This window comes from Epinephelus moara, chromosome 6 (genome assembly GCF_006386435.1).
Source record: "Epinephelus moara isolate mb chromosome 6, YSFRI_EMoa_1.0, whole genome shotgun sequence".
NCBI lineage: Eukaryota > Metazoa > Chordata > Actinopteri > Perciformes > Serranidae > Epinephelus > Epinephelus moara.
Genome location: NC_065511.1, coordinates 20,072,105 through 20,085,349, shown reverse-complemented (window position 1 = coordinate 20,085,349; position 13,245 = coordinate 20,072,105). Strand labels below are relative to the sequence as shown.

The 13,245-nt window shown below is 41.2% G+C and overlaps 1 protein-coding gene across 1 annotated transcript in view; it reads left to right on the top strand.

Moving 5' to 3' along the window:
- The window catches only part of col14a1a (collagen, type XIV, alpha 1a), a 171,401-nt gene that overhangs the window by 78,380 nt on the left and 79,776 nt on the right, over positions 1-13,245 (top strand). Inside the window, exons 23-25 of the mRNA XM_050046615.1 lie at positions 4,221-4,337; positions 9,243-9,389; positions 12,317-12,391. Of these exons, the coding sequence (XP_049902572.1) occupies positions 4,221-4,337; positions 9,243-9,389; positions 12,317-12,391 (339 nt within the window). The remainder of the gene's footprint in view (positions 1-4,220; positions 4,338-9,242; positions 9,390-12,316; positions 12,392-13,245) is intronic.

Here is a 13,245-nt window from a genome sequence, read left to right as displayed (position 1 = left end):
CAAAACTATTTGCACAGTTTATGCTGAAAAGATCGCATAAAGAATATACAGAGTTAGTGCATACCAGTTGCCCAAACGCCTGTCTACTGTAAACAGGTGGGTCTTTCCATCCCATTTACAACTGCTTATCCGTGGCTGGGTACTCCAGATGCCATCTCCCCAGCAATGCTTTCCAGCTCCTCTTAGGGGATCTCGAGGCGTTTCCAGGCCAGACGAGATATATAATACCTCAAACGTGTTCTGGGTCTGCCCCATGGCCTCCCACTTGTTGGATGTGCCCGGAACACCAATAACAGGAGGCGCCCAGGTGGCATCCTGATCAGATGCCTAAACCCCCCTCAACTGACCCCTTTCGACGCGAAGGAGCAGCACCTCTACTCTGAGCTCTTTCCGAATGTCTGGGCTCCTCACTCTGTCTCTAAGGCTGAGCTTAGCCAGCCTTTAGAGGAGACTTATTTTGGCTGCTTGTATCTGCAATCTCATTGTTTTGGTCACTACATATAGCTTATGATCATAGGTGAGACGTAGATGGACCAGTAAATCGAAAGCTTTCCAGTGGGTGTTGGCTTCCACCCGGGCTGTACCTTGTCTCCGATTCCATTTGTGATATTCATGGACAGGATCTCAAGGCGCAGTGGGGGGAGGAAGTGGGCCAGTTTGGTGACCTCAGAATTGCATCTCTGCTTTTTGCAGATGATGTGGTTCTGTTGGCTTCATCACACCGTGACCTCGGTGGTTTGCAGTGCGAAGCGGTTGGGATGAGAATCAGCACCTCCAAGTCTGAGGCCATGGTTCTCTGTCAGGTTGCTCCCTCCGGGTTTTGAGTGTGTTACTGCCCCAAGCGAAGGAGTTCAAGTATCTTGGGGTCTTGTTCGTGAGGTGTGTCTTTAGCTGGCTTTTGAAAGTAGCCACACAGTCAGCAGACCGTAAGGGAGCAGGCAGACCATTCCAAAATTTAGGTGCTACATCCTCAAAAGCTCAGTCACTGTACGTCAGGCGGGTGCGAGGGACAGACAACAAATTTAACATATTTGATCAAAGAGAACAAGCTGAAGAATACAAGTGAGGTAGTTCAGCCACATAAGCAGGAGCCTGACTGTGTGATGCACTGTAAGTAAGGCTGAGAATTCTGAACTGGATCTTGTACGTGACAGGGAGCCAGTGAAGAGATTTTAGTATAGAGGTAATTTGAGACTATCTATTTGATCTACTTAGTAGTCTTGCAGTGGCATTCTGGATTGTTTGCAGATGATCAAGGGTAGAAATACTAAGTGAGGTGAAAAGTGCATTACAGTAGTCAAAGTTAGATGAGATAAAGGCATGTATAATCATTTCCAGTTCAGCAGTTGAAACAAAAGATCTCAGTTTGCTTATATTTCTCAAATGGAAAAAAACAAGACTTGGTCAGATCCTCACATAGGTTCTAAACAACAAATGTTGACCAAATAGTGCCCCTATATGAGCAGCAAAGAAAAGAGGCCCAATACTTTGCATAATCAGGAGGACAACTTTTCTGGAGCAACAACCAGAACCTCCGTCTTATCCGCACTGAGCTGCAAAAAAGTTTCTGTGGTCCAGACCCTATTAGGTAATAGCTAAAACCAAACTGTGGAACGAAACAAACATGCTTTGCCTAAAACCAACATTGTTGCAGTCAACAGTATACTGGGAGCAGTAAATGATTTTGCCAGCCCATCACAGCCATCAAGCAGAAACACAGAGCTTCATGCTGGTCATGAACCGGCCATTTTCCTATTCAAACACTAATTTTGTTTGAGTGAACTGCCAGCTTAACACAGTTTCTTGTTGTTTTTACACACACACGTGCATCTATGCATGATAACATATGTCCGTAGTCATGTGTTGACATATAAGTCTGTGCGTGCAGGTGTGCATTTTGCATGTCTGTGTATTAAAATTAGCTTGCGTCCTCCATCTTTGCATTTTATTGAATAAAATGATGGGTTGTCATATGCATTATTCACTAGTATTTAAAATAGGGCACCTGCCATATGGTCCCAGTATAAAATATCCATTTACTGGAGCTAGAGCCAAGATTTTTTTTATACTATCAGCAAATTCTGTTAACGAGGGAGGGGGGGAGGGAGGGGAGGAGAGAGACACAGAGATGGAGAGAAAGAATGGAGAAGGAGAGAGAGAATAAAGTGGCTCCTGGGAGGTTGGCTTGCCTATGGTACACTGAAATCTCACTACCAAACAAGCTTTAGCTATTCAAATTGCTTGTGGTGTTTTGCATTTTGCTGCATCATGCCTCATTGTTTCTCCGCAAGACAGTTTAACACCAAGCTTGACTAATTTTGTTGCTTTGTGATTTGTTCTAACATCTACGCAGCTGAATGTTATAACTGGAACCGTTAGTATAGATACATCTCCATTTTATATAGTACACTGTTATATACTGTATGGTACACACTGAGAGCTTCTTCGAGAGCCACTTGCTAATCTGATGCAGTGCTAACCCTGATTTTAAAGTTTTGAACATTTTGAATCAGTTTCACACTATAGCCAGTCAGAGTTTTATTGACACACTAGGGATGTTCATGAAGTTTCGTAAACCCGTTTTACTCTCTAAACAGCCAAACTGACCACATTTCTGTCAAGTTAGTTTACTTGTAATGATACACCTCTGTAAAATTCTTTTCAGTTCAACTACGTTGTAAGAGAAACTTGGCAGCACCATTACTGTATGAAGATGCAAAGTATTCTTTGCGAGTTTAGTTTGCTTTATGTGAGTGTTACACCACATTTCCACTGCATGGTACGACATGCCTCTGCTCTACGTGGTACTTTTTTTGTGCCACCTTGGTTGAGGTTCCATTGGAGCTGAAATCATACTAGAAGGTGGAAATAAAACAACCTGGTCTCACTCCAAAGTCGTCAAAAACTTGTGCTTGGGCAGTGACTTCCAGCATCAGACACAGACGAAAAAAACCCATCCTTTCATGTCCGCATGATAAGCGTCTGGTTGCCCTTATTTTTTAATGGTGCCCGGCTGCATCTGTGGGAAACATTGCGGAACAACAATGAAACTTAAGGTGGCGGAAGTCTGAGTAGGGCGGGTGGGAGAGCTGGTGGATGGGTCCAACAACCACCGACTTTCACCCTGGGGGCCGGTGTTAGCTTCCCATTAGATTATAAAGCCAGTCCCGGTTCTTTTTGCCTAAACCCAACCACATGCGTATGTTGGCTAAACGTAACCACGTGCATTTGTTGATGATGGACAGAAACGTCAATCCGCAGTGATGTACCAACGTAGTGCATTTATTTTGAAAGAGACTGTATGCAAACTATACATTTCCTGTTAAAACAGAAGTGTATTTTGAAAGCAGACAATGCAAGTAACAGGCAGAAGTTGACACAGTGTCCTTGAACGTCAACGATCAACGCACCCAGAGTACCTTGCATGTTATATCTCAACATGGAAAGTCCATGACCAAACACTGATATGTGACGAGGTTGGTTAAAACACTGCAGACTACTGATTGGTTAGAGAGAATTGTCACTAGAATTGTAACTTTGCCAATTGCGTGACAACCTGCACAATCTAGCCAAACTATTGGCAATAGCAACCACAATTTTTTTAGTCACTCGACCCAGATTTCAAAAAGTGGCAGCCTGTAAAACTACACCCAACAGCTGATGAATTGCAGATGTTCTTCTGTTTGGTTGCCAATGACAGGATACAGCAAGTATCACGTTGAACATGATGTCACCGCAGTTTCACGCAACGTCGCTATTGCAATCAGCTGAGAATCCCACCTTCGCTGAGGGGGTACTGTCTGCAGTGGAAAACAAAACAGAGAAAAGGACCTGGTACCAAGAGTGAGTCAGGACAAATTGAACCGTACAGTGGAGATGCGGCATTAGTCTCTGCCAGTTGAAGTCTTGGGTCGTCTGAAGGTTGGAAGAGCTGGGTGGTGGAGGGTTCTAACCAGACAAGTGACTAAAGAGACAATTAGGAAAAAACAACAACATTTTTTTATACTGTAAATCATCATTTATGACTTATATTTCCATGTGCATGACCTTAAGCCAATTAACAAGGATCATAAACCAGTGTGACCAGTGTTACAAACTTAAACTGATGTTTTGCTTCATGTTTTGATTTGTTTAAAAACATATATATATATGTATATATATATATATATTTTAATTGTTTTTTCTGTCATTTATTTATTTGCTTGTCTCTCTATCTCTAGTGTACCTCGGTGTCTCTGGCTTGTCAACCTACCAGATACGTCCCAACAGCCTGTGTGTCCAATGGCAGCCTCTTCTACACGCCACGTTATACAGAGTCTCCATACAGTCTACACTTAGTAAGTACCGTTAATGAGAGTGTGTGACAGTGTTTGGGTATGTGGTTGTGTGTGTGCCAGCCCTCATCTCTGATCTCAAATGTGGTGAAAAGCTGAGTTCATTTCTTGATTAAGTGCCTTCATTAATTTTGTTTTCGTGTGAGAATGTGACAGACAGGCAGCTCATTCCAAGCAGTAACCTGATTGACTTAAACATTTTAAATTCAAATTAAGTGTAACTTCATCATCTTGCTGAAATGTGGTTGGGTCACACCTTTTTTTAACTGCAGTTTTAAGAGAAACTTAATAACTCCGCACAAAAGTTTAATTCAGACTAAGTTTTTGGAAGCAAGCGGTAAACCTAGAACTCAGACAAGGTCACAGTTGACAGCTGTTCTCACCAACATTTCGGCGTGCACCTTCAGTCATCCCAACATCTTTCAGCATTCCACGTTGTGAGAAACAAGGCCTCTGCCAGCTAAGTGACTGGAATACAATTCAGGCAGTAAATCAGAAGTTTTACTAGAGTTGTGATATTTGGTGAGGTGGCTGGACTGAACTCCAGATTCAGAATAGATTTACAGTCTATTTTTGGGAAAATAGTCCATTTATTATTAACACAAAGACAAGTCAGCTCTCTGATTGGATGTGTATGATGGTTGCATGTGTGGTGGTAATATATACCTTTCCCAGTCGTCTGGATTCATACTGATATGAGCCTCTGAGGAAATAAGTGTTACATATTTCTATTATTTTCGCATGGTAGCGGTGCACATTGTAAAGGATATTCATAAATCTCTCCTTTTGCAGAAAAGAAGGGAGATGTGATATGAACAAGACTTCTCTCCTATGAACGACATGGGAGGAAACCGCTATGAGAATTACTCATGTCATTGCGCCAGAAAAAAAACAAAACGAATAAAGACACAAAGTGTGACCTTTAATGCTCGGCTCATTCAGTTAATAAAAGGAGAAAAAAGGAGCGGGAAGGAGGAAAGACAGAGGTACAAAGATAGGCAAAAATATCTAACAAAATCTATTTAAAAAATTAAGTTAGAAAAGGAAAAGAAAAATCAATCTTAACCTCACTCATTGAAGTGCCTTAAATATAAAAACCTTAATAAAGCCATTGTACAATATGTGCTGTCGACAAGAGAGTATTTTGGAGCTGGTCCACTCACAGTGAACAACTTCTAGTTTTATTTTTATTTGTCCACAGAGGGCAGTTAGTTTTGCAGCATGGGTTGATATAAAATCTACTGTAAAAAAAAAACTCAAGCATATCAAATATCAAGCATGCTGTCACCGTGTCAACAGAGACATAGAAATATTTTCCTGTATAGTAGTCCTCACGATGTTTGTTTATGTTATGCATCCACTTATAGCAAATATCAGGTAGATTCTTTGTTAGAGAGTTAGGTCTTACTCAGTGTATGAACCTGTTGACATTTGGATTTCCGCTCATTCTTTTTATTACTCCTTGAGAAAACCTTTTGTCTATGTTTGTTTTTTAAATGTCAGCATGCGTCAAAAGGTCACATGGGAAGCAGAACCAGATGCAGCGTAGATGGTTTTTCACTTACACAAATACCTCAGTAAAAAACAGGATGTAGATCTTCTGCTTTCAGTTGATATTAAAAATTTAAATACTTGCATCAATGTTTAGTGGATGAGGTTTTCACAGTGGTAGCTCTGTGGCCAAAATGCCAAAATGTGGCCTTCCTCATTCGTTTCACTGTGTTGGTGCAAAGACAGTCAAAGACAGCTCTGGAAAAAGACAGGATAATTTTGCGGCAAGCCTCCATTTTATTTCTGTGGCACAATAAAATGCAATGTAACGCACTTAATAATGCATAAGTCTGATATTTGTACAAACTAAGGTCACAATAACCAACTGGAGAACATTCATAGGTGATAGAGCTTTCTGGTAATCCTTCTGTTTCCCACAATTAAAGTTTTACCTATAAAACAGGAGACTAGTTTTACTAGGAGTAGTTTGACATTTTGGTAGATTTGCTTACAACCAAAATACATGGGGTACAATTGTGATGCAGCACGTAGCCAGAGTGTAACAGGTTTTTTTTACCTGCTACACAGACTCTATCTTTGCAGCGTGTGGTTGCTGCCAGCTTCACTGTGTGTGTATATTGAGTTTTAACAAGTGATAAAGCAGTTGGTTATTAGGTGGTGCTGAATTAATCATCTAGTTTGTTTTATCACCAGGGTGCAATGAATTGATTGATTTATTTTAATGTGAAATCTAAAAACAAACATAAAGTTGCTCTGCTTCTTCACATTGCGTCTGTCACAGTGAGGTATTTTTTCTACAATGTTAGATGTAGTTTTTACCTGTTCGAGGGCTGCGGAGATGCACAAAGAGAAAAAGAAAATAGACGAGCCGCATAAAAATAACGTTGAGCAGTGCAGTGCCCACATGGGCAAGCGCAACTTCTACAGTCAGTGTAGCAGCTCCAGTTGATTTTAATAGTCACGCCTGGCTCTGGGCACACTGCAGCAGACGTGTCATGCTACATCTGTGTCCCATGTATTTCGGCCGTTATTTATTTTCTTACAGAGAGTTAGATGTGAACATTAATACCACTCTCATATCTGTACACTAGCTTTAAATTGTAGCTACTGCTGAGAGGTGATTAGCTTAGCTTACTCCACAAAGTTGCTGCAGTCAGCCATCAAACAGTTGTATCGTGTCCCTGAAAACAAAATATAGGGTTAATTAGTTAAATGTAAATGCTTTTTTTTGTCCTTTTTGTTCAGGCTAAGTATTTCTTAAAGCTTTCGGTCTTTACACTAAGCTCAGCCCATCATCTTCTGGCTCTAACCTCTATGTAGTGATGTGCGAGTCATGAAATCAAATGTTCAAAATGAATGACTTCATTGACTCAGGACTGACAAGTCCTCATCTCCACTAACTTGTTAACTGTCTGGCCCTCCTACCTGCTACTGGCTAGTGTGCACTGCAAAGAGGAGATGTTACTCATACCGCTGTATAACTGTATCAAGTTAATTAATGTATAAACCTAGCCTTGTGAGAAGGAGAGCTACTTTGGTGCTTGTTTCAATTCTCCCAGCCCAGAGCTGAAAGTCTGACTCGGGCTGCACGAATCAGTCACCCACAGATTTTACGCCACAATCAGTAACCGTCCATGAATGAATAAACCGTGTCATTACAACTCCCGTTCCTACGCGCAATCGTGGGATAAGGAATGGGTGTAAAATGGTGGATGACTTTTTTTTGATTGTCTCAACCCCAGCAAAATGACCCAATTTACTCTCAGAATTCAATTAATTTGAACATATATAAAGTCTGTAAATGCAGCATGACTGCATTATTTTATCCCCATTTAAGTTCACAGGGGGCTAAACTGGAAGTTAGCCAGCTTGGCCAGAGAAAAGTCTCTGATGCACATGCTCCATGGGCACTGGGGTCAGTGGGGGATTCACCGAGCTCTCTGGGTAACTGACTTGAAAACCCGACTCTTTTTAGTGTGTGACTCACACAAACTTAAGTCAGTAAAAAGAGTCCAACCTCCCATCTCAGACGTCTGAGTGGTATTGATGTTCTCATCTAACCTGCACCAAAAAAGCAAATAAGCATTTATCTGGAAACGTCAAACAGGACCTCAAAAATAGAGTTCACAAAAAGAAAACATTTTGACATAAGTCTAAAAAATATATATTTAATAACCTGATTTTAAACAGTTGATTTATTATTAATGTTGCATCTGTCCTCTGAGAGAAAAGTCTACGGTAAATCAAATGGATTTTCCCAACAGGGTTTCAGTAGATGATTGGAGGTTAGTGTTGATTAAAATGAATGTGAGTGTTGGCTGGTAAATGTAGAGACATGAGTAAAACTACTTAGACTTAAGGAAACATGCACTGTAAGTGATGTGTGTACACCTCATACTCCCCCTTACTGTCAGGAAAAATGACAGAAAGAAGGAGGAAGACTCTCTTCCATCTCCCTTCCCTCCCTTACTTTTTTATTGATCTCTGTGTTTCCCTCCCTCCTGCCTGAGCAGCAACTGGATATTCTAGCTGGAGTTTAGAGATTTGGTTTAATCCACGCAGAGCCAACCAGCTGCTTAAACACCTTCTCAGATGGAAAAGTGCGCTCTCTCTGTGACAGCTGTTTCCCTAAACTTTATTATCTATGGCTGTTTCCTCTGTGGAGGAGGAGCAAATTTGTCACTCTCCAAGATGAGAGACACATTAGGAAATAGAATTAGACTAATGAAACTGACAAATGGCAGCTATTAGTGCATGTGTATGTGCACTCCCAGTTTCCAGTACGTCCCTTTTGGCTGCCAAAATAAATTCTCATTCATATTTCTCTCTGTAATGCCGTCCCTCTTTGGTTTCTCAAAATAAACACTCAAGTGTTGTGAAAGTGTTTGCAGTCTGCGATCCAAAGGACATTGACAAGTAGAGGAGGAAAGAAATAAATTCATTTTTCAGGGGACATACTGACGCTGCCCAGCATGGATTTTAACTGCAGAATTATTTAGTTACCGTACTCTTTGGTGCGTTCATCTGTGATAAATCTACCAGAGATTGGAGAAGTTTGATGTTTCACAGTCACCTGGTTTGTTGTTTGAACATCCAGACAACCTGAGTGTTTCTGTGCAGGGCAGTGAATCATTGCTGCTCCTGTGCCTCTGCAGCTAACCTGTAATGTGCCAATAAAGCTGCTTTGTATCCAACTCTGAAAGAAAGTGATTATACTGAGCAGCTCTCTGGCTTCAATATGATGAGGAACATGGCTGAAAGAGAGGAAATCTACTCTGTGAACACAGTTCAGGAGCTTTAGAGGGATTTGAGCTTGTTTGGACTGTATTACTCTTGATCTGAGCTTGATTCACTGTAAGTCTTTTTTTTTTTTTTGGTGTTGTTGTTTTCTTGCAGATGGTCAGAGGCAAGAAGTGAGTCTGGGCGGCGGTGCTTCCCGACAGTGCTTCTATGACCTCACTCCCAGCAGCCAGTACCAGATCAGCGTTCACACCCAGATGCAGGAAATGGAGGGACCTTCTGTCTCCATCACTGACATGACGAGTATGTTGCAAATGTTTTGTATACACATGCGTAATGTTCTCATGTCTGCCTTTGCACTCAGGATGAGGCAGCTAAGTGGAATTTCTCTGGGTTCTCAGTTTCATCCCATTTATTTTAATCTTCCATCAACATTCTTAAGGAGTTTGACTCGCACTCAACCCTTTTGTTCCACCCATTTCTTGTCCAGTTTCGCCCACTCACTCCTTTCTCTGTTCTCCTTTCCTCAACTAATTTTCCACAATTAGTCCTTACGATATCAGTTTCATTTTTTTTTCAATTGAAAGGTTTTATTGGCGTGAATGTTAGAGAGAAAAGCCAAAGCATAAGAGAACAAATTGGCCAAATATTTCGACAATACGCAAAAATACCACATATATAAAACACAGTATAATATTAAAACCGTCCAAATGCATGTGTGTATGTAACTTTGTGTGTTAGCTACTACGTCAAGACACTATGTTGATATAATTATGGTCACTTTCATTGATGTTGTTATAATTCTGTGTCCCTCAGTGTGTGACATGCAGTCATGAGTATGCTTCATGTCGCTCTCCTAACAGAATCTGCTGCCTCTGTGAAGTTTGGGTTTCACAAATCAAGTATCCCACTCTGATATTATTGTATCTGCCACATCTCTTTCTCCATCTGCCCTGCCCTTGAGCCACCTTCTGCCATGCGTCTGACTCACCTCTTCAACTTTCTCTTCTGCCATTCTTTACTGTGGTCCACCTCTTCCTCTCTATCTCTCTCGATCGCAGCTGCTGTTGCAGTTCACCGGTCAGCCGTGGAGCTGAGGTGAACTGCACAGCTCGGGGGATCAGCAGAGCTCTGCTCACAACCAGGGTAGATGGATAGATGCGCATGCACACACACACACACACACACACACACACACACACACACCCCGACTCCCCAGCTGATGCTTTTGATCGACAGATTTTGTGTAGACAGCTGGGGACCTAATTCAACAAGAAGCTCTACAGTTTGCTCTCAGCAACAGTTGTTTGCCCATGGAGAAGTCATTATGCAAAACAGCCCCCTTCAGAATGCTAGATTATTATATAGGTTTTATATTATGGTATTAAATAATCATTACTGATGCATTAACATGTAACGAGAATTATTATGTTATATATTATAAATATTTGTGCAGTGCCCATTCAAAATGTGCCTGTTCGGAACGTGTCGATTGCTTGGCCTCCATATTGCTGCTTGCTGCTTTGTTGAGAGATGATCATCCAAACAACTTCACATACGGCACTGCTCTTCTTTGAATCTGGAGCAATGCATATGCCATGATATGTAAGTGTCATTTGGGTGCAGAAGATTACACAAACATTTTATGGCCTCAACAAAGTCAAAGTCCAGCTATTTCTGGGAACAAAAACATTGATCCTGAAAACGAACTCAGTGATGCTTGACATGTTTGTGTTTGCTACAATGCAAAATCTCCAGTCTCTCCACTCTGTCTTTCTTTATCTGTTGTTTAATGTACTGTAGTGAAGCTGGACCCAGTATGCTGTTCGGCAGTGTAACAGTTGACAGGGGTCCTCTCTCAATACATTACAGAGTGTGTACAAAACTTGCTACCAATAATTATGTCCCATAGATCTCAAGAGCTTGCACTTTCCTTGGGTCTTCAGCAATACACCCAGCAAGTGTGAAGTCGATTGAATGAACGACTGTCGAGAAAATTGAAGGACGAACAGAGACTCCTTCCATCTTAGTTAGATATTTATGTCGTAGCTGGTGGAAGTGGAGCTAATTTTAACTGCATTATATAGAGTGAAGTAGTTTGTTTATAACAATACATGGCATTTTATAAGATGATCACATCCTAGCACTGTCTTTGATTTTATACTGTAAAGCACTTTGTAACTATGTTTTGAAAAGTGCTATACAAATAAACTTAATATTATTATTATTAGTAGTAGTACAAAGTTGTGTGAAAGGGGCAGTGTATCCCTTTAAAAATGTAGTGAAGTAGAAGTAGCATTAAATTGAAATACTAAGTAACGTAAAAGTGCCTCAAAACTTGAGTGCTTTTGTTCCTTGTAAATACTGCCTACACATACATTGGTATTGTGTCTGTGACTGTAGGTTAGAGAGACAGTACAGATGGGAAACAGCAGACAGAAACTCCCAAAACCCCACGGTGTTTAATGTTGCTACAATCTCACATCAACAGCAAAGTTCATAATTGAATCAAACACATTACTCACTCTTGTCACCAACAAGTTACTGTTGAAGCTGAAGAAACATTGTTTAGATCATTTTATCTATTTCTATGAAGTATGTTCTTCTTCTGTGAGTGTTTGTGGAAGTTTCCAGGATGGTTTGCTCTGTGTACCCTGGTTTGACAGAACCCACTGCTTTCTGCAAAGTAATTGGCTCGGCACTGAGGCATACCTTAACCTGGGGGCTGTTTTGACTCAAAAAAAATAAACAACCTCTGGTCAGATAGATACTAGACTGATGAAAATAGTACTCCCGCTCTCCCCAACTTATAGAAGGAAGAGAAAGATATATAGAAAGAAAGTAGAAAGATAAAGTGTGATTGCTGTTACTCAGAGATGGAAAGAAAGATAAACGGCGAAACACAGCAGCTGGATTGCTCATGTACACGAAGATACAGATCGCACTAGAAATCCTTTGTCTGTAAAAGTCCAGGACTCGGCTGTCAGAGGAAGAAGAGGATTAGAAAAGTTTCAGGTTAATAGAAACAGGCTACTACTATCTCTCATTGTGCCAGCTTATTGACTGTTTGTGTGTGTGGCTGGCACATAAATCCAATGATGGTGCCACTTGTCACTGCCATCATGATCGATGACCTTGTCTTGTTTTCCTGTGTGTGTGTCTGTGTGTGTGTCTCTGTGTGTGTGTGTGTGTGTGTGTGTGTGTGTGTGTGTGTGTATGTGTGTGTCCAGTGCCAGCGCCCACGCAAGCTCCGACTGAACCCCCCACCACAGAGCCCCCTCCCACCATACCACCTGCTAAAGAAGGTGAGCAAGAGGCCTAACACAAAAACACACACTCTCATATTATTATTCCACACTTGTACAGGTAATCTTCTTAGTGGTCTGATTAATTTTTGTCGGAGATGCACCGATATGGATTTTTTTTCAACCGATACCGATAACTTTCTTGTTTCTTGTGGCCGATAAGCGATACAATAACCAATAATTTCACTTTCTTTTTGTACAACTGAGCGTTAGAAAGACCAAGATGTCGTAAGAAAATATGAATGATTTAACATTCCATAGCCCTGACCGAACCAATCACTATTGCTAACACATCAAAAACAAAGAACAATTCAGAGGTCAGAGATCAGACATTTGACGCAATCCTGTTGTCTTCCTCCGGAACTATGAAAGACGTCCACGCCGCAACATGTTTACCTTCTAGACAGTGTGCTGCATTTATTGTTGTTCTTCTTCTCTGTGTTTATTGGCGGCTCACAAACCAAGTTTAAAGGTACATGTACCGCCACCCATTGTGTCGGGTGCAGAGTTGGGTATAACGCGTTACAAAGTAACGCGTTAAAGTACTTAGTTTTTGCAGTAACAAGTAACCTAACGCGTTAGTTTGCTGTTTGAGTAATCAAATACTTAAGTACATTTTCAAACAAGACATCAGTTACTTCCGTTACTTTTAGAACTCTGGTCCTTCAGCTCCGAAACAGCAACGGCTGTCGTTTGGTTCTAATAACGGAGATAACGTTAAACCTATCAGTCTGAAAGAAGCCACGGAGCTTGTGGCTCGCTACGTGGTCGGAGAAATGCTGCCGTTGTCTAAATAGGTGGAGTAGGACTCGCTGACAGACATATTTCAGACTCAGGACTTGCATTATGCCTGG